Source organism: Vulpes vulpes, chromosome 9, assembly GCF_048418805.1.
Source record: "Vulpes vulpes isolate BD-2025 chromosome 9, VulVul3, whole genome shotgun sequence".
NCBI classification, from domain to species: domain Eukaryota; kingdom Metazoa; phylum Chordata; class Mammalia; order Carnivora; family Canidae; genus Vulpes; species Vulpes vulpes.
The window spans coordinates 86,764,143-86,788,528 of NC_132788.1; the positions used below are offsets into that span (position 1 = coordinate 86,764,143).

The 24,386-nt window shown below is 41.4% G+C and overlaps 2 protein-coding genes across 7 annotated transcripts in view; one reads left to right on the forward strand and one right to left on the reverse strand.

Moving 5' to 3' along the window:
* Positions 1–2,170: 2,170 nt before the first annotated feature.
* Positions 2,171–10,528, reverse strand: LOC140593927 (uncharacterized). 2 transcript variants are annotated; one of them, XM_072720723.1, is made up of 5 exons: positions 9,650–10,528; positions 7,249–7,454; positions 6,586–6,950; positions 6,277–6,393; positions 2,171–5,748 (listed from the first exon to the last, which is right to left on the reverse strand). In XM_072720723.1, the coding sequence occupies exons 4-5, from the start codon at positions 6,382–6,384 to the stop codon at positions 5,128–5,130; spliced, it is 729 nt and encodes a 242-aa protein (XP_072576824.1). In that variant the 5' UTR covers positions 6,385–6,393; positions 6,586–6,950; positions 7,249–7,454; positions 9,650–10,528; the 3' UTR covers positions 2,171–5,127. The 2 variants fall into 2 exon arrangements, with proteins under 2 accessions (XP_072576824.1, XP_072576825.1); XM_072720724.1 differs by having other exon boundaries at positions 7,249–7,418; positions 9,650–9,803.
* Positions 10,529–10,948: 420 nt separating this feature from the next.
* The window catches only part of TASOR (transcription activation suppressor), a 48,126-nt gene continuing 34,688 nt past the window's right edge, over positions 10,949–24,386 (forward strand). For 2 of the 5 annotated variants that reach the window (XM_025986088.2, XM_025986079.2), the window contains exons 1-6: positions 10,999–11,549; positions 19,433–19,578; positions 21,191–21,283; positions 21,949–22,021; positions 22,439–22,530; positions 23,010–23,171. In XM_025986088.2, coding sequence (XP_025841873.1) covers positions 11,210–11,549; positions 19,433–19,578; positions 21,191–21,283; positions 21,949–22,021; positions 22,439–22,530; positions 23,010–23,171 — 906 coding nt within the window. In that variant the 5' untranslated portion in view covers positions 10,999–11,209. Of the gene's footprint in view, positions 11,550–19,432; positions 19,579–21,190; positions 21,284–21,948; positions 22,022–22,438; positions 22,531–23,009; positions 23,172–24,386 lie in introns of all 5 variants that reach the window. The other 3 variants (XM_025986069.2, XM_025986058.2, XM_025986063.2) reach the window with 3 other exon arrangements.

Consider the following 24,386-nt stretch of genomic DNA (forward strand, 5'->3'; position numbering starts at 1 on the left):
ACTCCATTATCATACCATGAATAGGACTCCATTATCATACCCGCTTTGGTAAAGTCGGAGCCCCCCACAGAAGTCCTACCCCCCAATTTGTATCTTGTTTCCCAGCCTCTGTGAAGGAAACGGTGACTGGATTACAGTAAGGGCATCCCGAGCATGTGGGGCGTGTAGTATTCAGTTGGATTTTTATGAGGCCGGTTGGGTTTTGTGACAGCCAATGGCATGTCCCAGTTTGTTTGCAACCCCATGTTTTGCAGAAGTAGTCCGTCCAGCCACCACATTTGGAGGCCTTATTATGGTCAGACTGGGAGGGGGCCAGACATATGTAAAAGCAGGTATCTCAGAGGGCCATCTTGGCCCTCTTGGTGCCACATCCTGGTATCCTATTCTGCCTTGGTGCCAGGGGTCCTGACTAAATAGTTCACATAAGTCGATAGTCAGATTAGGCCACCAGGCACCTCTAGGGGGTAGCCCCGACAGCTGGGTTACTATCTGATTAGAGTTTGGGATGAGGATTTGCCAGGTTAGATTAAGTGGCTGGTGGGGGTTGGTTTTAGCCGCAAGGGGATACAGCGCAAGTAATATTAGCGGGGTAAATGGGAGCGACGCAGCCTTAGCTTTAGGGAATTGTCCTTGTCAGGCTGACTCTTCCATTCTGGAACAAAGTCCTTGAGGACAGCATGTGGATCAGCTGGCCGGACATGGGTGTAGTGGATCCAGGGAGTTATTCTGTCGACCTTGAGAGCGGTGGGTGTAGTCAGGATCACAATGTAGGGTCCTTTCCCCCAAGGCTGGAGTGTTGGTATCTCTGCACGTACATCCAATCACCCGGTCAATATCGATGGGGGTCAGGAGGTGGCCCAGTCTCATAGAGGGCCCTCAGCTTAGGCCATACCTGCTCATGGGCTCTTTGTAACATTTGGAGGGAAAAAAGAAGTTGTTGGTCATTGAACTCAGCAAGCACTTTGGGTTTCAGGGTAGGAATGATAGGTGGGGGTATACCAAATACGATTTCGTAGGGAGTCAGTCCCATCTTATATGGTAAGTTCCTCACCCTATATAGGGCAAAAGGGAGGAGAGTCACCCAGTCCCCACCAGTCTCTAAGACTAATTTAGTTAAAGTCTCTTTTAATGTCCTATTCATCCTTTCTACTTGACCTGAGCTCTGGGGTCTGTAAGCACAATGTAATTTCCAATCTGCCCCCAGTATTTGTACTATTCCCTGTGTTACCTTAGAAATGAACCCTGGTCCATTGTCGGATCCAATCCTGGAAGGAAATCCATACCTTGGCAGAATGTCCTCCAGCAGCTTTTTGGTAATGATTTGTGCTGTTTCATGTTTGATGGGGAACGCCTCTGTCTACCCTGAAAAGGTATCTATAAAAACTAGCAATACCTTCCAGGCCTTACCTCAGTGAAATCTACTTCCCAGTATGCTCCTGGGCGGTCTCCCCTGAGTCGGGTTCTGGGGTTAGACCCATGGGCAGTGGCATTGGTTAGCTGGCATGCATGACACTTGCCACAATCTGCTTGATCTTTGCTTGAGAGTCTTTTTCTTTTTTTAAGATTTATTTATTTATTTATTTATTTATTTATTTATTTATTTATTCATGACAGACACAGAGAGAGAGAGAGGCAGAGAGACAGGCAGAGGGGGAAGCAGGCTCCACGCAGGGAGCCCAACATGGGACTCGATCCCGGGTCTCCAGGATCATACCCCGGGCTGAAGGCAGCTCTAAACTGCTATGCCACCGGGGCTGCTTGAGAGTCTTTAACAGTGATCTTTGCATGTCGTATGAGGTCTTCCATCTTTCTTGTTCCCATATGAGTACTCCGATGCATTTTGGATAGGACTTGTCATCCTAGTTCCTCTGGCAGGATGATGCTGGAGACTGTGGCCCTCCACCAGCCACGCAAGCACTGGGTCATAGGCAAGCGTTTGATCCAGTGTAAGTCAGCATCAGTATAGTTGGGGGTGTCTGGCAGGGTCGGTGCCTCTGGATCGGGTAGCATGGTTGTTAAGACCTGGGTCACCTAAAGGGCCGCCTCCTTTGCTTTTGAATCGGCTCTCCGGTTTCCCCTAGCTACTGGTGCATCCGCTTTTTGGTGTCCCAGACAATGGATGATAGCTAGTGCCTTGGGCAGCCAGAGGGCCCTCAGGAGTTCAAGGATCTCTGTTTTGTTTTTAAATAGTCTTTTCTTCTGCTGTCAGAAGCCCTCTCTCTCTGTAAAGGGTTCCATGGATATGAGCAGTGGCAAAGGCGTACCTGCTGTTGGTGTAAATGTTTATTCGTTTACCTTCTCCCATGGTTAGCACCTTGGCCAGTGCGATCAGTTCTGCCTGTTGAGCCAATGTTCCGGCTGCCAATGGCTCTGCCCAGATGGTCTCCGTTTCTGTGGTTACGGCTGCCCCCATGTATCTGATTCCTTCTTGGACAAAACTGCTGCCATCCATATACCAGGTGGCGTCTGCATTAGGCAGTGGCTGGTCCTGGAGATCAGCTCTGATTCCGTGTACCTGTGCCAAAATTTCTTGACAGTCATGCAGAAGGGGGTCCCAGTCTGGGTTAGGGAGTAGCATTGCCGGATTCAGTGTTGTCGGTGGCTTGAATAAGATTCTGGTGGGGTTTAGCAGTAGGCTCTGATAATGGGTCAGACAAGCATTGCTGATTCAGTGGTCTGGGGGCTGTTTGAGTACCCCTTAAATAGCATGTGGGGTGGTAACATACAGTTCTTGCCCCATGGCCAGCTTGTCTGCATCCTTGACCATAGTCGCCACCACAGCAATAATTTTTAAGCATGGGGGCCATCCAGCAGCCACCTTGTCCAGCTTTATGGAGAGATAGGCTATGGGTCTCTTCCAGGGACCTATGTACTGGACAAGGACCCCTTTTGCCACCCCGTCTTTCTCATCCACATACAGGTAGAAGGGCTTGGTTAGGTCGGGCAACCCGAGAGCTGGGGCAGACAGCAAGGCCTGTTTAATGTCATTAAAGGCTTTATTCATGGCCTCCGTCCATTCAAAATTTTGCTGGTGCCTGGTGGCCTCATAGAAGGTCTGGCCATCTCAGCAAAACTCGGAATCCATAATCGACAGAACCCTGCTGACCCCAGAAATTCATGTACCTGGCAGACGGTTTGTGGCTGTGGGATCCTTAGGACAGTTTCCTTCCGCGCATCCATCAACCATTTTTGTCCATCCTTTAATTTGTACCCTAGGTAGCCTCTGCTCTGCAGATCTGGGCTTTTTAGCTGAGGCCCGGTATCCTAGAGCCACTATTGTCTGGAGCAAGTCCTTGGTGCCTCACAGGCATGTGTCCTGGTCCTCTGCCACCAACAGGATAATATCTACATATTGCAATAAGGTCAAATGAGGGTGCTCGGAACGGAACTCACCCAAGTCTTCATGTAAGGCCTCATCGAAGATGGTTGGCTAATTTTTGAATCCTGGTAGTCAAGTCCAGGTGAGCTGGCCATTGATGCCTTTCTCGGGGTCCGTCCATTCAAAGGCAAAAAGGTCTTGGCTCTTGGGTGCTAAAGGCAGGTTGAAAAAGGCGTCTTTTAAATCTAATACCATATACCAAGTTTTGTCTGGAGGCAAGGTGGAGAGGAGGGTGTATGGGTTTGGGACCGTAGGGTGCATATCCTCTACTCACTGGTTGACTTCCCTTAAGTCCTGGACTGGCCTATAATCGTTAGAGTGCAGTTTCTGCACTGGCAGCAAGGGAGTGTTCCATGCCGATTGGCAAGGCCTCAATATGCCCAAGTCCAGTAGTCGCTGTACGTGGGGTGTGATTCCCATTCACGTTACGAGAGGCATGGGGTATTGGCGGACCCTGACAGGGTCTGCCCCTGGCTTTAGTTCTATGTATATGGCCAGTCGGTGCTGGGCCAGCCCAATACCCCCAGTTTCTGCCCATGCTTGGGGATATTCCTGCAGCCAACAGTCAATGTCAGTCATTGGGGCTGAGAGCATTTGGTGGAGATGATATTTGTCTTCTAAACTCAGGACAAGCACCTGAATTGGGTTTCCCTCCTTGTTTAGGATTTTTGCCCCTTCAGGGTGGAAGTGAATTTGTGCCCCCATCTTGGTGAGCAAGTCCCGACCTAACAACAGGTAGGGACACTCAGGGATGACCATGAAGGAGTGGGAGATACCCAACCCATGCCAAGATCCACAGTTCTTTGGGTAGTCCATGGTACTGTTTGGTGCCTGTGGCCCCTTGCACCCATGAAGTCTTGCTTGCCAAGGGGGTTGTAATAAAACCGAGTGTTGTGCCCCAGTGTCCACTAGGAATTCAACAGGTTGCCCCTCCACTCTGAGAGTTACCCTGGGCTCGGGGAGGGGTGCCAAACCCCGACTCCCCTAGTCATCCAGGCCCTCCATCTCCAAGATCTTGGCAGGGGCCTTAGGTATTTTGTTAGGGCAGTCTTTGACCCAGGGGCCCTCTTCTTTGCAATAAGCACATTGGTTTTTGTTCAGTTTAGGGCGCTCCCGATGGGGACCAGGGCCATCCTCCTTACCTGTCCCCGAAGCCAGCTTCTTAAGGTGCCTCTGTTGTTCCTGTGGGTCATCCATGGTTGTGGCCAGCAGGATCTTGGCCAGGTTTTGGGTCTGCTGGTCGCTTAGTTTAGTTTGTTGCTCTTCCGGACTTTCTCCATTATTATAAACTCTTTCTGCTACTATTATTAAGTCCTGCAAGCTCTTCTCTCTCAGTCTCTCTACTCTTTGCAATATCTTTTTAATGTCTGGAGTGGCCTGGTTAACAAAAGCCATGATAATTGCAGCCTTTGTTTCTGGGTCTTCTGGGTTCATAGGGGTGGACTGCCTAAAAGCCTCTATGATTCTAAGAAGGCTGCTGGACTCTCATCCTTATCTTGTCTTACATCATATACCTTGGCCAGATTGGTAGGCTTGCACGTGGCAGCCTTGAGATCTGCCATTAGAGTCTGGCGGTAGACCCGGAGTCCCTCCTTACCTTCAGCTGAGTTGTAGTCCCAGGTAGGGTGGGATAAGAGGAAGGCAGCATTTATGAGGTCTGGATTTTGAGTCAGCTGTCTGTCCTCTCCCAGGACAGACTTCCGGTCTTCCACCTGAATTCATTCTAACTCTTTGGTGGTGAAGAGAACCTACAAGAGCTGTTGGCAGTCATCCCAAGTAGGCTGGTGGGTAAAGAGAACAGTATCTAAAAGCCCGATTAGATCTTTCAGGTTATCAGATAATTTTGCATTTTGGGTTCTCCAATTATATAAATCACTGGTGGAGAACGGCCAATATAACATTGGTTGTTCTCCAGTCTCGTTGGGAGGCCCCATGGCACAGAGGGGAAGGGCGGTGGAGTTGGCTGGCCCCACATTTGGAGGTGGGGCCGCCCAGTGGGTCCGTCTGCATGTCCCTATTGTTGGCCCGCACACAGGGACTCCCTCTTCAGGGAGGGGTGGTGCCCCTTCTGCAGCCCCTGGTGCCTCCAATGGAGGGGCAGAAGGGTGAGGGGGCGTCAGGTAAGGCAGTGGGAGAATCAGGTCCTCTGGAGAAGAATCCTGCAAGACCGGATAAAGGGGCCTTTTGGTCTTAGAGTCAGTCTCCTTCTCGGCCTTTCGCAGGGCTAGAATCTTGGAAGGTCCTGCTTTGGGGGGTAAAAATGATTTTAGCCAAGGAGGGGGATTCTCGATCATGTCCTGCCAGACCAGGATGTAGGGCACCTGGTCAGGGTGGCTGACCGGTTTATCCCTGAAGATCACGGCCTTAACCTGTAAGATAATAGGTAGGGGGAAAGTTCCTTCTCGGGCCCATCCCACGTCAAAGGTTGGCCATTCTGACATGCAGTTAAGTTTGAAATTTCCCTCTCCATATGTCTGTGCTCAGATTATGAGCTCCTTCCCTAGCGTCCGAGAAGTGGGAGAGCATAAGAGACGGGGGTAGTTTGTGTCTGCCCCGTTATGTCCCCCATCCACACCAAGGCACAGACAGTTATGACGATTAACAAGAACACAGTAACACAGACAAATGTTCCAGTGCGTTCCAGTGGGGCCGCGGAGACAAGTAAACCGAAGGGCTGGCTGTCCATAAGGGCAGTCGGCCCTCCTCACAGATGAGGATTTCGTCCTCCTGGCGGGGGCAAGGGACGTCTCCTCAAGACCCTTGGTTGATGGCCCGCCAGCACATCTGCCTAAGCCAATGTCGACCTAATACAGATTGGAATTCCTACAGGTAAAAGTACAGTTTAGAGCTCTCAGAGAATATGTGTGCAAAAGGTAGAAAAAGTTGAGTGCACTCACGAGGCACAGGACCCTCTGGGTGGAGTTGTGGAGGCCGAGAAAATTAAGGCCATTCCACCTCAAGTTTAGCGTTGGCACAAGTACAGTCATTTTAGCTTCGGCAGCCATCTCAGGCCCCTGTGAACAAGAGCTGAACTTCACCCGACTTCAGTTACAGGAAAAACCGCAGAACACCCTTGACAGAAAGTCCCATATAGGAATGAAGACAGAGCTTAAGAAACTCCCCCACCCTTTCCCCCATATCAGAAATTCCTCCACCCCTTCTGGAAATCTCCTAGACCAGCCCATAAAAACCCAGATGGAACCCACCTCGGGGTCCAAGTGCCTGCTCTGCAGTGTCAGGTACACTCGGACCCAAGCTTGAGCTTGCTAATAAACCCTCATGTGCTTGCATGGGTGCTGGCTCCTTGGTGGTTTCTCGGATTCGCAATCTCAGGCACAACAGGGTCCTCTCGGATCCTGGACGGGCCCCCAATCAGGGCCTTTTGTCTTTGGGACAGAAGGAAGTGGCGCCTGCGCCAGGACTTGAGCAGTAGAACATTGGGAACAGAGGGAGGGGTGAGAGCGGAGGGTCCAAGAAGCCTGAATGTAAGGGACCTCAGGCCATTCACCCTGGCGTTGACAGAGGTCGTTCAGATCCGTAAGGACTGGTTAAGACGGTGTTTTCTGAGATCCTGTGAGAACCCCAGAGTTTCAAAATTGACCAGTAGACAACCCTAGGGAGCTTTGGGGTCAAATTTGGATTGGGCAGTTCCCATGATTCCCGCTGGGTAACCCAGAGACTGAAAACAGGCGTCTCCGTTTGCAGCTCAAGGTTATGGACAGAAACAAAGGTCACTGTGAGGATAAGGACATCTCCTGATCCCCAGGGACCAAAGGAGAGCCACGCGGCACTCGGCAGGGGTGCCCTGGCGTGTCTGCGGGCTTCGGGCAGGACCACCTGGTCCGGGGTGTGGAATCGGGGGAACTTACCAGCATCTCAAGGCGTTGGGTTCAGTTAAGGTCCTGGTGATGAGAGGAGAGAGGCTTCCCACCAGAGTGGGGCCTCGATCTCCTCCCGGGTTTCGGCACCAAATGTCAGGTTTAATCCGGTTGGTAGTGAAGTGAAATAGAGAGGCCAGGCAAAGGTCGGTGGAGGCAAGCTTTTAATGGAAGCACTTTCGGATGAGGTTCCGGCCCTGCAAGGGAGTGAAGCTGGGGAAGTCGGGGACCGGGGAATCGCACCCAAAGGGCGTACATGGAGCATTTTAAGGGGGGGAGGGGTGAGGAGTTGTGTCTGTCTGAGGTGATAGGTATTAGGGCATATTACTGGTGGAATCGGTATGGGGCAATAACTGCTTATGCCCTTATATGGGGTTTGGGTAAGGTGCGTTCAGGTTTCCTGCATAGGTCCTGTGTCCCCATGGCGACGTGTCCTTGGGCGGTCTGCTGGTGCTACCTTCTGAGGTGAGGGTAACTAGATGGGGGATCCAATCCCCCTTGATCCTGCGGGCCCAACAATTAGTACTTTCTGTGGGTATTAATGAAATAATACATGTAAAACTTTTATACCAGTACCTGACACATAGGAAGTGCTCAATAAATGTTACCTCTTACTAGCTGGCAATGTGATCTTGGGCCACTGTCTTTTTCTATTTTCTTTTTTTAAATTTTATTTATTTATTCATGAGAGACTCAGAGAGAGAGAGAGAGAGAGAGAGAGAAAGGCAGAGGCACAGGCAGAGGGAGAAATAGGCTCCATGCAGGGAGCCTGACGTGGGACTTGATCCTGGGACTCCAGGATCAGGCCCTGGGCCGAATGCGGTGCTAAACCGCCTGGCCACCCGGGCTGCCCTGTTTCTATTTTTAAAATGAGAAGTTTGAACAGGGTTGTTTTGTTTCCAAGTTTTAAAAGGTGATTGTAGTCCCTGGATATTTAATTATATACTGTCTTACGTTGTTCTCTAATGTTCCTTGTGTTATTGTTAATTGCTGTGGGTAGGGGACAACATAGGTTTTATACTTTTAACCTTTGGTAGCCATTGCTCTAGAATCATGTACATCTGTAGTGGCTTTTCCCCTTGTATTCCCCCTACCTCTGCCAAATATATATGCTGGATATCTATATGCATACATATATAAATACACATATGGATAGCCTCTAAGTTTTTCTGAGATAGGTAGGATTGAGCAAATTTATGCACCCTCTATCTCTTTCTTATATCTTATTGTCTCTCCTTAACCCTCACCATAGATTCTAATTTTACATACATTCCCCACTGATTCGTAAACCCGAAGGAGGTAACCATGTCCATCTGCTTCAGAGGTACATCTCAGCATATAGTAGTGCTTAGCCCCCAATAAGCATGTATTTTTCATTAAAAAGGTATTTTTAATATTGAATATTAGTATTGTGACCCAGCTAAACCTAAATATTTTTGCTACCTACAATTGTCAAGATTATATGTTAAATCTTCCCAATTTCTTTTACCTTATGAGGTATAATAACGAATTCATTAAATTTTTTTATTTTTTATTTTTTTTTTAATAATTTTTATTTATTTATGATAGTCACACAGAGAGAGAGAGAGAGAGAGAGGCAGAGACATAGGCAGAGGGAGAAGCAGGCTCCATGCACCGGGAGCCCGACATGGGATTCGATCCCGGGTCCCCAGGATCGCGCCCTGGGCCAAAGGCAGGCGCCAAACCACTGCGCCACCCAGGGATCCCTCATTAAATTTTTTTAAATAAATGATTTGGATGGGAAAAATTTTTGTCCTCATAAAATTTAAGATTCGATCTCTGTAGAAATGGTTTATCCTGACTTCGTTTTAGGTACTGTACCAACAACGTGTGTGTTTGCCTTATACATAGCCTAAGGGTTTCTAGTTTCCAAGTAAAGTTGGCTTTTGCTGAGCAAATGACGAAATCCTTGTTTAGTTGAGTAATGGCTCCAGCATGCAATTAGTTCCTCCTTCTTTTAATCTGATAAAAATGAGCTTGTAGGGATGCCTTTAATGAACCAACAAAAAAGAAAGTGACCATCTGGAGACCTCAACATCCGAGTTTCTGATCTTCTGTAGCCTCTTTTATTATTAAGTAAAGTCTGATCCCCCACCTTCCGGTTACCTTTAACTTAAAATAACATAGTAGTTTGTCTTAATATAGCCTCTAGTGTTTTCATCCGTTTTTAAAAATGTTTTTACATTAACTATTTAATAAAAAGTGATTGTTTGAAACTCACTTTCCTATGATTTACTGAGCTGATGCAAATAGATTGGCCAAGCATGATTAGCATTTCCATTATATTAGCTGGGATGCTATTTAACACAGGACTTTGGAATCCGACTTTTCCTGTTGCCCCGGGGTACAGTACTCTTTAACTAGTACTCACCTGGTAAGGCCTAGGGTCTTATAATACAGGCTTGGCCAATCAACTCCTTGGGAGACAGCTAGAGCTTGAAAATGGAGACCTGGGTCCCCATCTGTTTGGAGACTGAGCAAAATATCCTCATTTCTTCAGTCACAAAATGCATACAGGTGCAGGCCTGCTGTGAAGATTGAGTCTTAGAAAAGCAGTGAAGTGCAAGTACTCTATGTCAGAATTAGATAGACCTGGCTTCAAATTCTGATTTTTTTTAAATTAACTTAAATTGTTCAATGTCTTACAACACTTATTTAAATTGTGCATGATAGCGTCTTCCTGATATCTCTTTTTGGAAGGATTAAATGGAGATAAAGTAGGTATACTTGTCCACAGGCCTTGTCCAGTGCCTGGCATACGGAAAGCACCCCGTAAATAGTCTGTACTCAAGATAACCCATGTTAGTGGTTTTAATTTAGTTAGCATCAAGTATTTAAAACGCCTTCCACCTGACAAATTGTTTCAAGGGAGAGCGACCACCTGCTGTGTCTCTTTTAATGTGCTGGTAAACTTCCAGACTTTTTAATTAACTTAAATTGTTCAATGTCTTACAACACTTATTTAAATTGTGGAATACTTCAATACCGGAAAATTGAAAACACCAAAGGGGGGGGGGGGGAGCCTAGAAGCCAGCAATCCCCACACCCCCCTTTAAGTTCCCCAGATCCAAATCCTGTTAAAACTGGGCGGTGAGGTCACATCAAAGGATCCCAGGTATTGACTGCTGGCTGGAGGCAAGCCACAGGTTCCAACTCTTTAAGATAAAAGCGGGGCGGGGTGGGTTGCAAGATCTGGTGGGAAAGGCCCAACCTCTGGGCTCAGGCTTTCAGGTGGTTGTTTCAGCAGTCCTTTGTCTTATCTCCTCTCCAGGCCCCCATACACACGCAAATATTTCACAAGGCTGCGTTCCCTCCCGCATCCGCTGCTTGAAAGCTCCTTTGGTGGAGGAAGCCCGTGCGTGCGGACAAAGGGGTTATCTGGCTACGACAGGCGACGCCTGCGCCCGCGGGAGCCATCCAGGCTTGCCTCCCTCCCCGCAGCGCCGGCCGGAGCGGCCCGGTAGGTCGCGGCGGGCCTTCAGCTCCGGCCACCCCCAGAGCCCGCCGCGGCGTCGAGGTATTGGCAGGGCGTTGCCGTCACCCCTTTTGGCGGGCTCGGGCGCCCCGAGGCTCCGCCCCCCTGCGCCGTCTATCCGCGCCCGCGGAAGCGGGCGCCGCGCCCCCATTGGCGGAGCGGCCCGCGGAGGCCCCGCCCCCTCCCGGCCCCGACGCGAGCACGTTGAGTGGCGGGGGCCGGCAGAAGAACTGCCCGAGCGAGGAGCGGCTCCTGGGGCCGGACAGCACGGTTGGGGCGCCAGCTTTGGGACCCCCCCCAGAGGCTGCTGGGTCGGGACCGCGGCCCGCGGTCACGGGGGGAAGGGGGTGGGTGGGCTGAGAGCAGCTCGGCGGCGAGGCCGGCCCGCCGCCCCTTCCCCCCCACCCCCGTCGACCTTGCCGGCAGAAGCTTCCCGGAGCTCCTCACGCCGGCGCGATGGCGACTGCTGGGGAGACGGAGGCCTCTCCGCCGACGGACGCGAGCTGGGAAAGTGGCGGCGGCGGGGACGACGAGATGAAGCTGGCGCTTCCGGAGCTTGAGTCCTCCCCACAAAATGGCGGCGGCGGCGGCGGCGGCGGCCTTAGCATCGCGGAGCCCGGCGGCGGGGCCGGGCCTGAGGAGACCGCTGCGGCCTCGGCCGCCCCGGGCGTCAGCCACGAGCAGCCTCAGGACGCGTCTGAGGCGGGCGCGGCCGCTCTGCTCAAAGGCCCCGAAGAGCCCGAGAGGCCCGTTAGGAGGAGTTTTCAGATCCCCAGGAAGAGCAGAGAAAAGAAAGGTGGTGCTTCCCCTCTTCCCCAACCCCTCTTTCTCTCTCCCCTCCATCTTTTCATTAGAACCTCTCTGTCTCCTCTTCCCACACCCATCCGAGACACGTAAACGCGCATGCAGCGCCAGCCGCCTCCCCTCGCTGCCACCCAGCTGCTGCGCCTGGTGCGAGAGGAAAGCGGTGGAACCACGCTCCCCTGCTCCCCCTGTCCCCGCGGAAGTTGGAAGTAGCTCAGGTTGGAAGCTTGTCCGTAAGGCTGCAGCTCCCAGAGAGGAAAGATGGTGCTCGGCGCCCCTCCCTCCCAGCCCCTGAAGGCACAGAAGCTGGTGTGTCCTCCTAAGGATGCTTCTGACAAGTCTCACTGTGGAAATAGCCCGTGGCCATGGATTCTGGGGCTTTCTCCAAGGCCATTGCATTCAGAGGACCACAAGTGCTTCTCCCTATGGAAATTTCTTCAGCTAGAAGTGTCTACTTGAAATTTGCTCGATGTCAGCGTCTCCCCTTGTTTAGAAGTCTCCATTAGATGTGATCCATGCACACTGCTATTTTCCATCACACTTCATTTCCATGTAGATTCTCCCCCTTGTTTTTGAAGCGTAAGATTAAATAGGTCTCTCTCTTTAAATTCAAACTTTAGAATGTTTTCTCTTGTATTTGAGAGGAATGGGAAGGTAGGTTCTTGGTGCAGTAATTTCCCTCTGGAAAGGAAAAAAAAAAAAATAGAGAAGTTAGCTTATGCCCAAGAGTCACCAACTTGATCTTGCAGACAAGAGAACTTTTTATAAAAAGGCCAGTCTAGTTTTTGGAACCAACATAGGAACAGTTATACGAACTACTTTTACCTTTTTAAAACTTAATGCTATATTATGACACATTTCTAATGGAGATCGAAATTACTATTATCGTTTTCTGTTGTACTATTTTTGACTATCCAGTGATTTGGGATGTTCTGGATCTAGTCAATTTAAAGTCTCTGTTGTACTGCGTGGTTCAGTTTTTCATGACTTCCTTTGGAAAAATTATGGGAATTCTTATTTGCAGAAAACTTTTTAATTTGTAATTTAAATAATAGTAAAGACTTAGAATCTTGAATGAAGCCTGAGCTTCCTTTTTCCATGTGCTTAACCATCTCCATTTGTACAACTGAAGTTGTTAGAGCCTTTTATCAGTAATATACAAATAAAGTCAAACTGTTAATTTCTATTTCAATGACAAAGCCAAGGAAATCCTTGATATGAGAAACCATGTTGACAAAAATGAAGTTACCTTTGTCCACTAGCATGAGGAATGTTTCTAGAAATATCTTTTAAGGGAATTGGTGTAGAGTTCAAGAGGATACTTGTAAAAGTCAATTCTTTGGTTTAGTTAAGATATATGGTATCCTCTATATGAGGAAAGTTAGATGCTCTCATCCTAAATTATCAACTGGCAGAGAATAAGTTTAAAGTACATTCGGGTGGGCTCTGAGGAGGTAGGAAATTGAAGCTTTTTTGTTCCAAGCTTGATAGTTTTGAAGTCCCGTTTTTTTTTTTTTTCTTTTAAGTGCCCAAGAATATGGTTTATGATAATTCTAAACCATAGATTTACCATCTTTAAATTTTTGATAGGACCAGAATATTGTAGAAATCCTCATGGTTTGGTTTGAGATGAGGGAAGTCACCAGGAAATGTTGAGGTGCACTGTATTTACATGTATTTTTTTTTTTTAATTAGGTAAATCCAGAGGTTGCTGTAAAATAGGCTTTATTTGAATGCTAAATGTGGATATAATTGAGGAATTAGGAAATATAAAACCTAGCTTTCTCCCCTGAGTCTGATGCTCCTTGGGGAAAATTTATGTTTTCTATTTTCACTTACTAGAGGCAAAGGGTTCTCAACTTTTGTCTTGTTAGGGAGGTTATAGGTAAGGAAAATAAACACACCGAACTTTTCTCCTGTTGAGTGAAAATAAATAATTTATGCACTAAGCGGCAGTTGTTCAAGTAATGCAGTAACGATTTAAATAGAGCTTTTAAAACTTTAAATAAGCAGCTATTTTACCACCACAGATTTTATCCTGTTTAAGCTGGAAGAAGTTAGTGCTTGCCGATAGAGTTTAATAGGAAAATTGAACTTTGCATTATTTTTTTTAAAATGCTTTATTAGAAATACTGTAGCAGGTGCTGCTAGTTTCACACTTCATCCCCAAATCACCTCTTGAAAGGTATCACTTTATGCACCGGATTTGGCTGGATATCAGTAGTGGTCATTTGAATCTTTTAGCGCAAATGTTAGATCATTTTCAGAAATACCTTTGAACCTTTCAGTATCAGAGATTCTTTTGCATTCATATTTTAATATGGCAGAACTTTGCTTGTGACTGTGCTTTTCCAGTGAAACTTAACATTATGACTTGATTATTTTGGGTATCTTAAATACTATGTGAGAACAACTTGCTGACTCAAACGTTTTCTTGATCTTGACGATAATATAACACCCAGAATACTGCCGTTCTAATTAATAACATTTGCAAACACTTTGTAGTGCTTAGTAAGTTGTAAGCATTGTTTAAAGCAATTTACACATATTAACTAAATCTCAACAACTCTGTAGTAGGTATTCCCATTTTACAGATGAGGAAACCGAAGTATTGAGAAGTTAAAAACCTGGCTCAAGGTCATATAGCTAGTAAAAGGTAGAATTGGATTTTGAACTTAGGTGTCTAGTAGTTAACACTAAAACTGTAGCAAGACTTCTTTTTTTTATAATATAAATGTCTTTGTTAGCTTTTGATCTGACTTATTAAAATTTTTTTAACCTCTTAAATTTAGAAATATTTAGTATGTCTTCATCTCTGGGGTATTTTGAGATTCAGAAAGTATGTTCATTATGAAATTAACACATTTAATCAGTGACAGATTAAGTGACATAACTATCGACTGGAAGAGTAAAATTTACTCTTTGATGTGTGTTGTGTTGTTTATCAGCTGGGCTATTTTCTATAGTGTAAACAGGCACTGTTCTAACATTTAACCAAATTGTATAATTGCATTTTGTCAGTAGAGGTTTCATTCTTTTTTTTTTTTAACTTTAATACTATAAGTAATTTAAAAGTAAATTAAAATTGGTAATTTGATATAATTTTTCCTTCCAAAGTTCTTGGGGAAATAGTGATGATTCAGTTTCTGGAAAATGTTTATTGGTTAATGTTTTCTGTAGGGCACAAGACTAACTGCTCATGTCCCTGCATCCATACTGGTCTAGTCTAGCAGGATAAATGGCTAATTCTCTCCAACACCCATCTTTTCCCCACAAAATTTGCAGCTGTCTTTTTGAAGACCTTGGGGCAAAGTCTCCTTTAAGGATATTTGTATGGTGTTTCCATAGTTGTACATGAATGATTGGGTTCTAAGTACCATAGATTTCTCTGTATAGAAGTAAGCAGGCAAGCACAGGCAGAATCCGGTCATCCATATAAAACATTTGGTAGGTGTGTATAAATTCTAAGTAACAGAAGTACAGTTTTCTTTGATTTATTCCTCAGGCCAGAAAAAGTCAATAGTTTTATATTTGTATTTGTCTCTCTAGTTCTCTGCCAGCGTAGTCATCATATTCTTATTTGTACTATGTTCAATCTTTTTATTTAAAGATTTTATTTATTAGAGAATGAGAGAGTGCAACAGTGGGAGGGGGAGGAGCAGAGGGAGAGGGAGAAGCAGACTCCTTGCTGTTCAGGGGACCCTATGCCAGGTTTGATCCCAGGAACCTGGAATCGTGACTTGAGCCAAAGGCAGACGCTTAACCTCCTGAGCAACCCAAGTGCCCTCCTATGTTCAATCTTGATTTAGAGATGAAACTCCATTCTGTAAGTATTATGTCCGTAGCAATTTTATTAGACTGAAGAGAAATTATTTTTAAAATCTTTTAAGTAAATATTGGAAGGAACATGGGTATTTGTTGTATTTTAATCAGCACCAGTAGACCTCAGAGAAATGAATTCAGAGAATTGTAGAACCTACATGATCCACATCCCACTCCTGGCTATTTCCTTTTCTTCCATGAATTAGTTACTTTAAATTGGAATGTGTATTTCACATTGTCTTTTTTGTATGTTTTGGTAACAGTGGTTTTTATTTAAGAAGTTAGTTTGTGGGGCACCTGGGTGGCTCAGTGGTTGAGCGTCTGTCTTTGGCTCAGATCATGATTCCAGGGTCCTGGGATTGAGTCCTGCATCAGGCTTCCCGGAGGGAGCCTGCTTCTCCCTCTTCCTATGTCTTTGCCTCCCTCCATGTCTCTCATGAGTAAATAAAAATAAAATCTTTAAAAAAATATATAAAAAGTTAGCTTGTTTTGTATATATGTTTACATGATTTTTTTGTTTTACATATACACATAATACATGGTATTGAACTAAGTAAATTGGTAAAAGTAATTGAAAAAAATGTTCCTTTGAGTAAGGAACCAAGCTGTTTCATGACCTATATTTTATATCTATTCCAACTACTTAAATTATACCATTAAATTGAATATTTTGTAAGCTACCAGTTATAAGGAAAAATGATTAATGATAGTATGGATAGTATAGAATCAGGAGATCTGAAATCCAGTTCTAATTTTCCTTGTCTGAATTAATGTCTCTTATTGTCTTTCTAAATCTGCGTTCAGTCCCATAAAACCTCTATAATCAATTTTGTCAATAAGGAAATCTTGTGAATTATGAAAGTCAACTCATTAGTCCTGTGTTTAACATGTATTTGATGGAAGTCCTGTAAAGAAAAATTATGTTTCTCAATGTGAACCAAGAGAGTGTGATGGCTTTTGGCCCTGTTAAATGCATTAAAATGAAAAAAAAAATAAGATTTGACAGAAGAGACAATAAGAAGGTAGAGCATAATCCTGGACATCAAGTTCATTTCCTTTTACACCTAACTTCCTGTGTCTAGTGTTATATATGATTTCTTGGTCTAAAATGAGAAAACCGTTTTTTTCCAGCTCTGTAATGATTAGTTTCAGCTCTTGTGTATACACACATAAATCTTAAGAGTTCAGGATACAAAATTTGGAGCTAAGTGGCCTGAATTTGAATCTTACCTGTCCTATTTATTCATTAACTGTAACCTCGGGCTGCTATAGCTGTTAGGTTCATTTGTGAAATGAATATAATCAAATTTCATGAGCTGGTTTTAATGACTAAATGAGATAATGCATGCAAAGCACTTAGTATAGTATCTGAATAGTGATAGTGACCCACTAATGGTTAGACTCAGTAATTGTCAGAATCCAGAGAACAATGTATTTGATACTAACTTTCTTAAGTTAAATAATTACCATGTAAAATGTCTGTTCCCCATTTGGATAATCACAGAGTTGATTATTATTGCCTCAAATAATGGCCCATAATAAGATTATGATACATATGTGTTTTCTTTAAGAGAAGTGACCAAAGGATGTGCAGTATAAGAGGATTATGAAGTACAAAATAGGCCACTAGGGAATGTACACTCAGAACATAAATTCGTTAAATTTCTAATTATTACCAGCACATTGATTTGAAATCCTTAAAAATAGTTATTTTTGTGGAAATGATAACTGGGAAGGGAAAAAAGTTCTACTGGCCTAAGTAGTAAAGCCAATGGAGTCATTTGAAATATACCTAGGACACAGGCATCTTTTTGTATATTTTCATACATAATTCTTTTTCCTCGGCAGTCTACTTAAGTACATTTGACATGATTGTAGGACATACTTTGGAATGAAACAACTGTTAAGTACTTCTCAGAGAATTGGAATGTTAATTTCTACATAAATATATATGATTTAATTTTTCACTTATTAGGTCAGTGGTGAAAGTAGTATTGGGACAGCTTAGGTAAGGAAAATAACTTATGTAGGCGTGTAAAATTTCATAGAAGTTTAAAGCCATATGGTACTTTCAGGGGGAGCATTTTTGATGTCTGAAGACACTTTGTTAGTTAGAAACAAAAATCAGTCTGCATAAAATCCAATCTTAAAAATCATACTTCACCCGTTTTGGATGTGAAAGCCTATAAAGACTATTTCACATGCTGTTTTCCTTGCCAAGTTTTTCCCAATTTAGTTGGGAACAGTCACAAAGATGTTTTTCCCAACCATATTCTGTAAAACATTTGAATAAGGATGTATTTCCTCCTCTTGAGCTTTCATTTTGTTTTACATATTACTGAATTGTTGAATTTGAGAATTTAAGAGGACAGCCATGATACTTCGGTAGTTGTAGGATATATTTGTATTCAGTTTTAAAAATCTTTTACAAAGCTTATTCTTGTTTTCCTTACCAACTTATTCAGTTTACTTAGGCCCAGTATTCATAGTTCCAGCGATTGGTATATGACAAAGATAGAGTAAAGAACAAAGCAGATACAGGTCTTGCTCATATGGACCTTAAAAGTCAATAAATTATTGAGTACATGCTACAAATTTGATTACAGGACACCTTTTGTTCTTAATAGTATGTTCTTTTTGAATTTTTTTCCTGCTACCCCTATTTAGTATCTTTTTTGCATCATAATTATGTTGGGTTTATTTTAGTGTGGGATCCCAAAGTAGTAGGAACCATTTATACACATTTTGTTACTGAATGTTAGTTTTTTACGGACACTTTTATGATACATACATAGTTTGGTAGATGAGTGGATATGTCATTTGACATCACATCCTTTAAAGCCTAATACTATGTATAGAAAGTACAATAAACAGTTTATTAGCCTCTGTCTAGTATTTTTAAGAATGGTACAAGTAGGACATTGTTTTTAGTAGTAGCCTAAAGGTAATTTGACATTTATTGACTCTTTAGAAATAGTATCTCAAAAGAAGTTAAGATAATATAAGTTCTATGGATACTTCTATATACAGTGAGATATAAGTGGTTCCTTTTGTTGCTTGGAGAACATTTATATGTGTCGACTTTTGAAATTTATTAGTAAGTTAAACTATTTCATGCATAAAGTGGAAATTTGAAATTATTAGGCCAGAAATCCACTGATCCAAGAATAAATAGGATATTTGACTTTTAAGTATTTTAAAAATTAAATGTGGGTATGAAATAGTTGTAGGAGGGGAGAATAAACACTTTTATTGTCTTTATGCCAGATGCTATGCTTAGAGCTTTTTCCATGTGTTGTCTTGTGTGGCATGTAGAATTTAGTGGTTATTAGGATAGCTAGAGTTCTTTTTTACGGATGAGAGAACTGAGCTTGTTTTTGGTTAATTGATTTACTCAGACTCTCCCACAAAGCTAGTGAATGCTAGATTTGATATTTGTGTTCAGGCTTGACTCCAAAGCTCTACATCTTTCCATTTCACTAAGGTTTCATAATAAATGTTCTACTACTTTATGTTGGTGTATAAGAAGCCAATGGGGGAAAAAAAAAAGAAGCCAATGGATGTAGCATATTTTATCCTAATTTTAGTACTAAAAACCAAATAGAATAATTTTATAGACACCTAAGTGTCTTAAATGTTTTTAGGCATTCATTTATGCTGTAAGTTTTTAGTTTGCTGAAGTAAATGGCCCTAGACGTACTATTTCAGTGTAACAAAATAGAAGTTGAGGATATGCACAGGTTTTTTTCTTACGAGTGTCTTTAAGCAGTTTAGGTTGCCTAATGTAGCATTCTTAAGGTTTGCAAAATTTTTACCTCTTGTCTGCATGTGTAATGCCAGATGCTCATTGCTGAAGGAACTGGTCAATGTAGGCAACTGATTGTAATTTTTCTTCATTGACTTGATTAAGTGTCTCTTTGGCATATCATTTAAAAAAGATAGCCTTGATGCCTTTTTTTCCAAATTCATTTAGAAGTTACATTAAACCCACAAAATTTAAGAGACTGCATTTAAGATGCAATAATCTTAAAATTAATGTCTTTTTTGTTTTAGCACTTTTTCAGCCATTAACTCCAGGCTCTCGAGAATTTGAAGATGTTCTGAATATTCTCCATTCATCTTACCTTGAACCAACCTCAGTAACAAATTTTAACTACAAACGTGCTTGCTTGATACATAATGAACTTTTGGAAAAGGAGGTAGGTTTTATATTTTGCTTATTGTAAGATTCTTCAGAAGCAATTAATAGCCTGAAAGTTGTTTTATGTTCCTATTCTTTAAACACACCAATTTTTAGGAAAACCAAATTATGGTAAGGAAAAAATTTTTAAATGACATCTTTTTTCTTCTAAATATTATTGATAAAGCACTGTTTATCTGTTGTGATAAGTTAATGTTCAGTTATATAAAATCTTAAGCATAGAAATAGCTTATTGTATAACGGCTTAATTATAAATTTACAAGGCCCTTTGCTCTTTTAAGTATGTATTAATTAAATGAAATCTATAATCTATATTACATCTAAACTGGAAGATAATGAAATCAAATATGTACTTTTTTTTTAGGATATTTTTAATTTTTCCCCTCAATTACTGCCTAGTGGCTGAATTATCTTAATATCACTAGTAGAAATTCTTAATGAAAAAATAGAAACAGAAAAGAAAAAGTGGAAACAAAGTGTATACGATAATAAATTTAAGTTTCATGTAAAAATTAGAATATTTTTAGGAAAAGCCAGAATGTATAATTCTGAGGTAATATAAATGAGATGTTTAGAAATATGTGTTTATTGCTTTCTAATGCACATGAAATACTATTAAGTATGTATTTTTAATAAGTTGGTGGTTAACTTTCTGGCTCCCTGAGAAGTTTAAAGCCTTGATAGTTTGATGTGATTTCATGGTATGATAGGGGTTATTTATTAACTTTATATGAAAATTTAGTGTAATGATTCATTAATTATATTACTGAACATCAGTAATGGCCTGAATACTGCATATAAATCTACTAGATATGAGTTCCATATTTTGAATATATATCTATTTGCTTGTATCTAAAAGTGAAAGTCAACAGTTTTAGGCGACATGCAGTTCATTTATACTTAGACAAAGGAGTTTTATCCTGGCAATATGTATGGAGCACATCTTATGTAGTTGGCATTGAGAATATAGTTATAAAGAAACGAAACATTTTTCCTTGTCCTAATTGAGTTTATAGTCCAGAAGTGGAGTTTATACTCATTCAGCAGAGATTTATTAAACCACCTACTGTATGCAGTGCATCATGTCAAGTAAAGTGAGAGATCCAAAGGTAACTAAAATATGAACTTAAAAATCTGTGGGAGAGGGGCAGCTCCGGTGGCTCAGTGGTTTAGCGCCGCCTTTGGCCAGGGATGTGATCCTGGAGACCCAGGATCGAGTCCCACGTCAGGCTCCCTGCAGTGGAGCCTGCTTCTCCCTCTGCCTGTGTCTCTGCCTCTCTCTCTCTCTCTCTGTGTGTGTCTCTCTGAATGAATTAAAAAAAAAAAAAATCTTAAAAAAAATCTGTGGGAGAGTTGGAATATGGTAAAATCTTCATAGAAATTTAGTTAAAATTGATAAGCACTAAATGCTTATCTGATTTTATCTGATTATTATGAGGTAAAGAGTTATAATGGAGAAAAAAATTGAAGCACAGAAATTACAGGGAGAGAAAAGATAATTTGTGCTTTGGTTACATTTGGGATTTCTTAGAAGTACAATTACTGAAGCTCTTAGCTTGAAAGACATAATAACATACTTAAGGAGTTGTTACAGATTTAGTTTCATTTAGTTCACAGAAAAGCGAAGAGAACTGAAGTTTGATGGTCGTTTAGATAAAGAACTTTCAGAATCCTATGCATTTCTTATGGTTGATCGATACCAGGTGGGTGAACTCCTTTTATAAAAAATCATTTGAAGATGTTTCCATTGTAAGTTACTAATTTTGCAATGTAATAATACACTTAATAATTATAAACTATTATTTTATAAATTAGTATAAATGATATATATAAATGAAAGAGATGATTTAGTAGGGCAAGATATTTCATTGTCAAGTAATTTGCTTTTCAAATATGCTTAGTTTTTCTCTGACCAAACCTATATTCTTTTCCTAGGATGTGCTTGATAATGAATAATTTTTCTTTTATTAATTTTATCATCTGTATTGTTAATATGTGATGGGAACTTTTTTTTTCTCCTTCAATTAAAGATGTTTAGGTGGGGTTACTTTTTATTTAAATATTTTGCCAGTCTAATGCTATCTAAAAAGGGGTGTTTATATATGTGAGTGGCATGAATTCTGACTGTCACACCTAGTATAAACAAAAATGGATTCCAGCTCTGGTTACATTGGAAGCATAAGCCAGTTTCACATTGATATTTAGTTACAAACTGTTTTATATATATATATATATATATATGTAAAATTTCTGTAATGCAGAACTTACATAGTTCAGAAGCTTGGCTTTTATTTAGTGCAAGTTTGCAAATTATCTTTTCACTTTTTTATCTATCATGATTGTGAGATGAAGTGTTTTGTTTATTTAGGTTCAAAGCATATGTGAAAAAGGATTACAGGTTGGCCAGTCCAAAATAACAATTCTTGGCAGTCCTTCCATGGGTAATTTTTTTTTCATTTATCTACTATTAAGTTGCCATTTAAACATATGACTTAATTTTACTGCATTACTTAAAATTAAATTCATGTACACTTTGTCCTGTTTCCAGAAAAGGAGCATAGTTTCAGGTTCTGCGATGTAAAATCAGTTTTTCCCTTTGTTTCTGATTTTGCATACTTCAAATTGATCAGAGATTTTTTTTAAAGTCAGTCCTGGTGATTTTGAGAAATTTGGTTAGTTTGATGTTTCTGGGTTTTTTTGATGTTTTGCTTTGGTTAAATATCAGCTAATCTTTACTGTCATTACATTTTTTTTGAAAAGTATCATACCTTTTATCTCTTATCATTAGGTTAAATGTTTGGATTTTCTTTTTGTATTTGTGCTCTTATTCAGATTCTTTAATTTTTCCTCTTCACTAGGTATCTATCTTTCTAGGTATGCTGATTTATTACAAGCTAATCCTTTGGAAGCTGGGGCAGTGGGCGATGTTGTTATTTTTAAAATAATGAAGGTAATTTTAACATTTACATTTTCATATATCAAGGACAACATTTGATTTTGATTTTAGTTGGTCCTATCTTTTTAAGAGTTCAATTAAATTAAAATCAGTCCTTGCTTAGTTTAGTATATAGAGATACTTCCAAGAGTGGTTTGCTATCTTTGATCTATTTGGTTTCCTTTCCAAAGAGAAGAATGAAGAGGGTAATATATTGGTAATATCATTTAGGCTAATGAACAGTATTGTAAATACAATTTTTATTTTCTTGTTATTAAGCATATTTGAACAGCACTACAGCACTTTTTTTTCCCGATGGTTGGTTTTATTTTTATTATTTATTTTTACTGCTCCAACATTGGTAAAAGGTGTTGAATGTTACCAGCTCTTAAAGAGCTGTTGTCATAGGTGATCTATATTCACAGCAGTATTTTATAATGTTGTGTAGTTGTTAATTAAGTTTAGGTGGACTTAAAAGGTTTTGTCTATTTTAGGGTAAAATAAAGAGTATATACGACCCCATGGGTGTAAAAAGTTTGGAATCTATATTAAATAAAAGTGCTTTGGACCCAACACCAAAGCATGAATGTCATGTGTCAAAGAATGCCAATAGAATTACATCACTTTTGGCTTACAGAGCCTATGAACTTACTCAGGTAGGTGCCTGGATTCATTATGAAATCTCTTTGTCACCAAATACTGTAAAATGTCTCTCTTTATGTACCTTTTGCCACCACACCAGTCAACCTCTGGTTTCCTTATACTACCACCAGACTTAAGTGTCTCTCGCTCCTGTTTGTTTAGTATTTTCAAGAGAGCTCAAAAACATATTGTGGCTCCCCAGACTTAAGAGTAATAATATTGAGATTCCGTAGTCTAGTTCTTTCTTCCAACCTGGTATTTTGTATGATTGCTGCCCTCAACATGCCTCATTTCATTTTGAAGCTGTGGCTTCTCTTGGCCTAAATCCTGGTCTAGAAAGATCTCCTGCCTAATAAAATACTACTCATCTTTCAAGGTAAAGTTGAAGCCCCTTGAATTACCTTCATTCCTGTAATACTGTACTATTGATTTGATAGATATTTTTTACTTTTATTAACATTTTTCTAAGATGCAAATTTAGAGTTAAATTTTAAGCTTTATTCAGATACAGTTGATATACAGTAAAGTGTGTATTTGTCTAATTTTAGTCATTATGTTTTTATATGATCTTTGACAACAGTCCCCCTTATCCTCAGGGATATGTTCCAAGGCTCCCAGTGGGTGCCTGAAACCACAGATAGTACTGAACTCTGTATGTATTATGTTTTTCCTATGCCTGCATACCTATGATAAAGTTTAACTTACAAATTAGGAACAGTAAGAGATTAATCATAGTAACATTAAGATAGAACAATTATACTATAATACAAATTATTGTGGTCTCTCAGAATCTCATTGTGCTGTTTACCTTTGTGGTGATGTGAGATTATAAAATGCCTGTGTGATGGGATGAAGTAAAATGAATGACATAGGCCGTATGGTATAGTATTAGGCTACTCTTGACCTTCTGACCATTTGTCAGGAGAAACCTCTGCTTCTGGACTATGGTTACCCACAGAAGCTGAAACTAGAAAGTGAAACTGCATATATGGGGGTAGGGGGCTGCTGTATAAATAAAGTGTATGAAGTATCGAATGTTTTTTGTTTTTTAACACTTCTAAAAAGTGTGTATAGATGGATTGTTTGGGAAGAAAGTGGTATGTTAACCCCCCTGGAAATGTTCTTTTTTTTTTTTCCTTTCTTTAACCTATATTTATTTAAAATAAAATTTATTCTTGCTCCTTTTTTTTTTAATTTTTTAATTTTTTATTATTTATGATAGTCACAGA

What these genes read in the sequence shown, in the direction of transcription:
- LOC140593927 (XM_072720723.1), bottom strand. Translation starts at nt 6,384, where the DNA reads ATGGCTGCCGAAGCTAAAATGACTGTACTTGTGCCAACGCTAAACTTG. An exon ending in CCCAGAGGGTCCTGTGCCTC is followed by an intron (nt 5,749 to 6,276) that starts GTGAGTGCACTC and finishes ATTATCTTACAG; the next exon opens with GTTAAGGCCGTGATCTTCAG.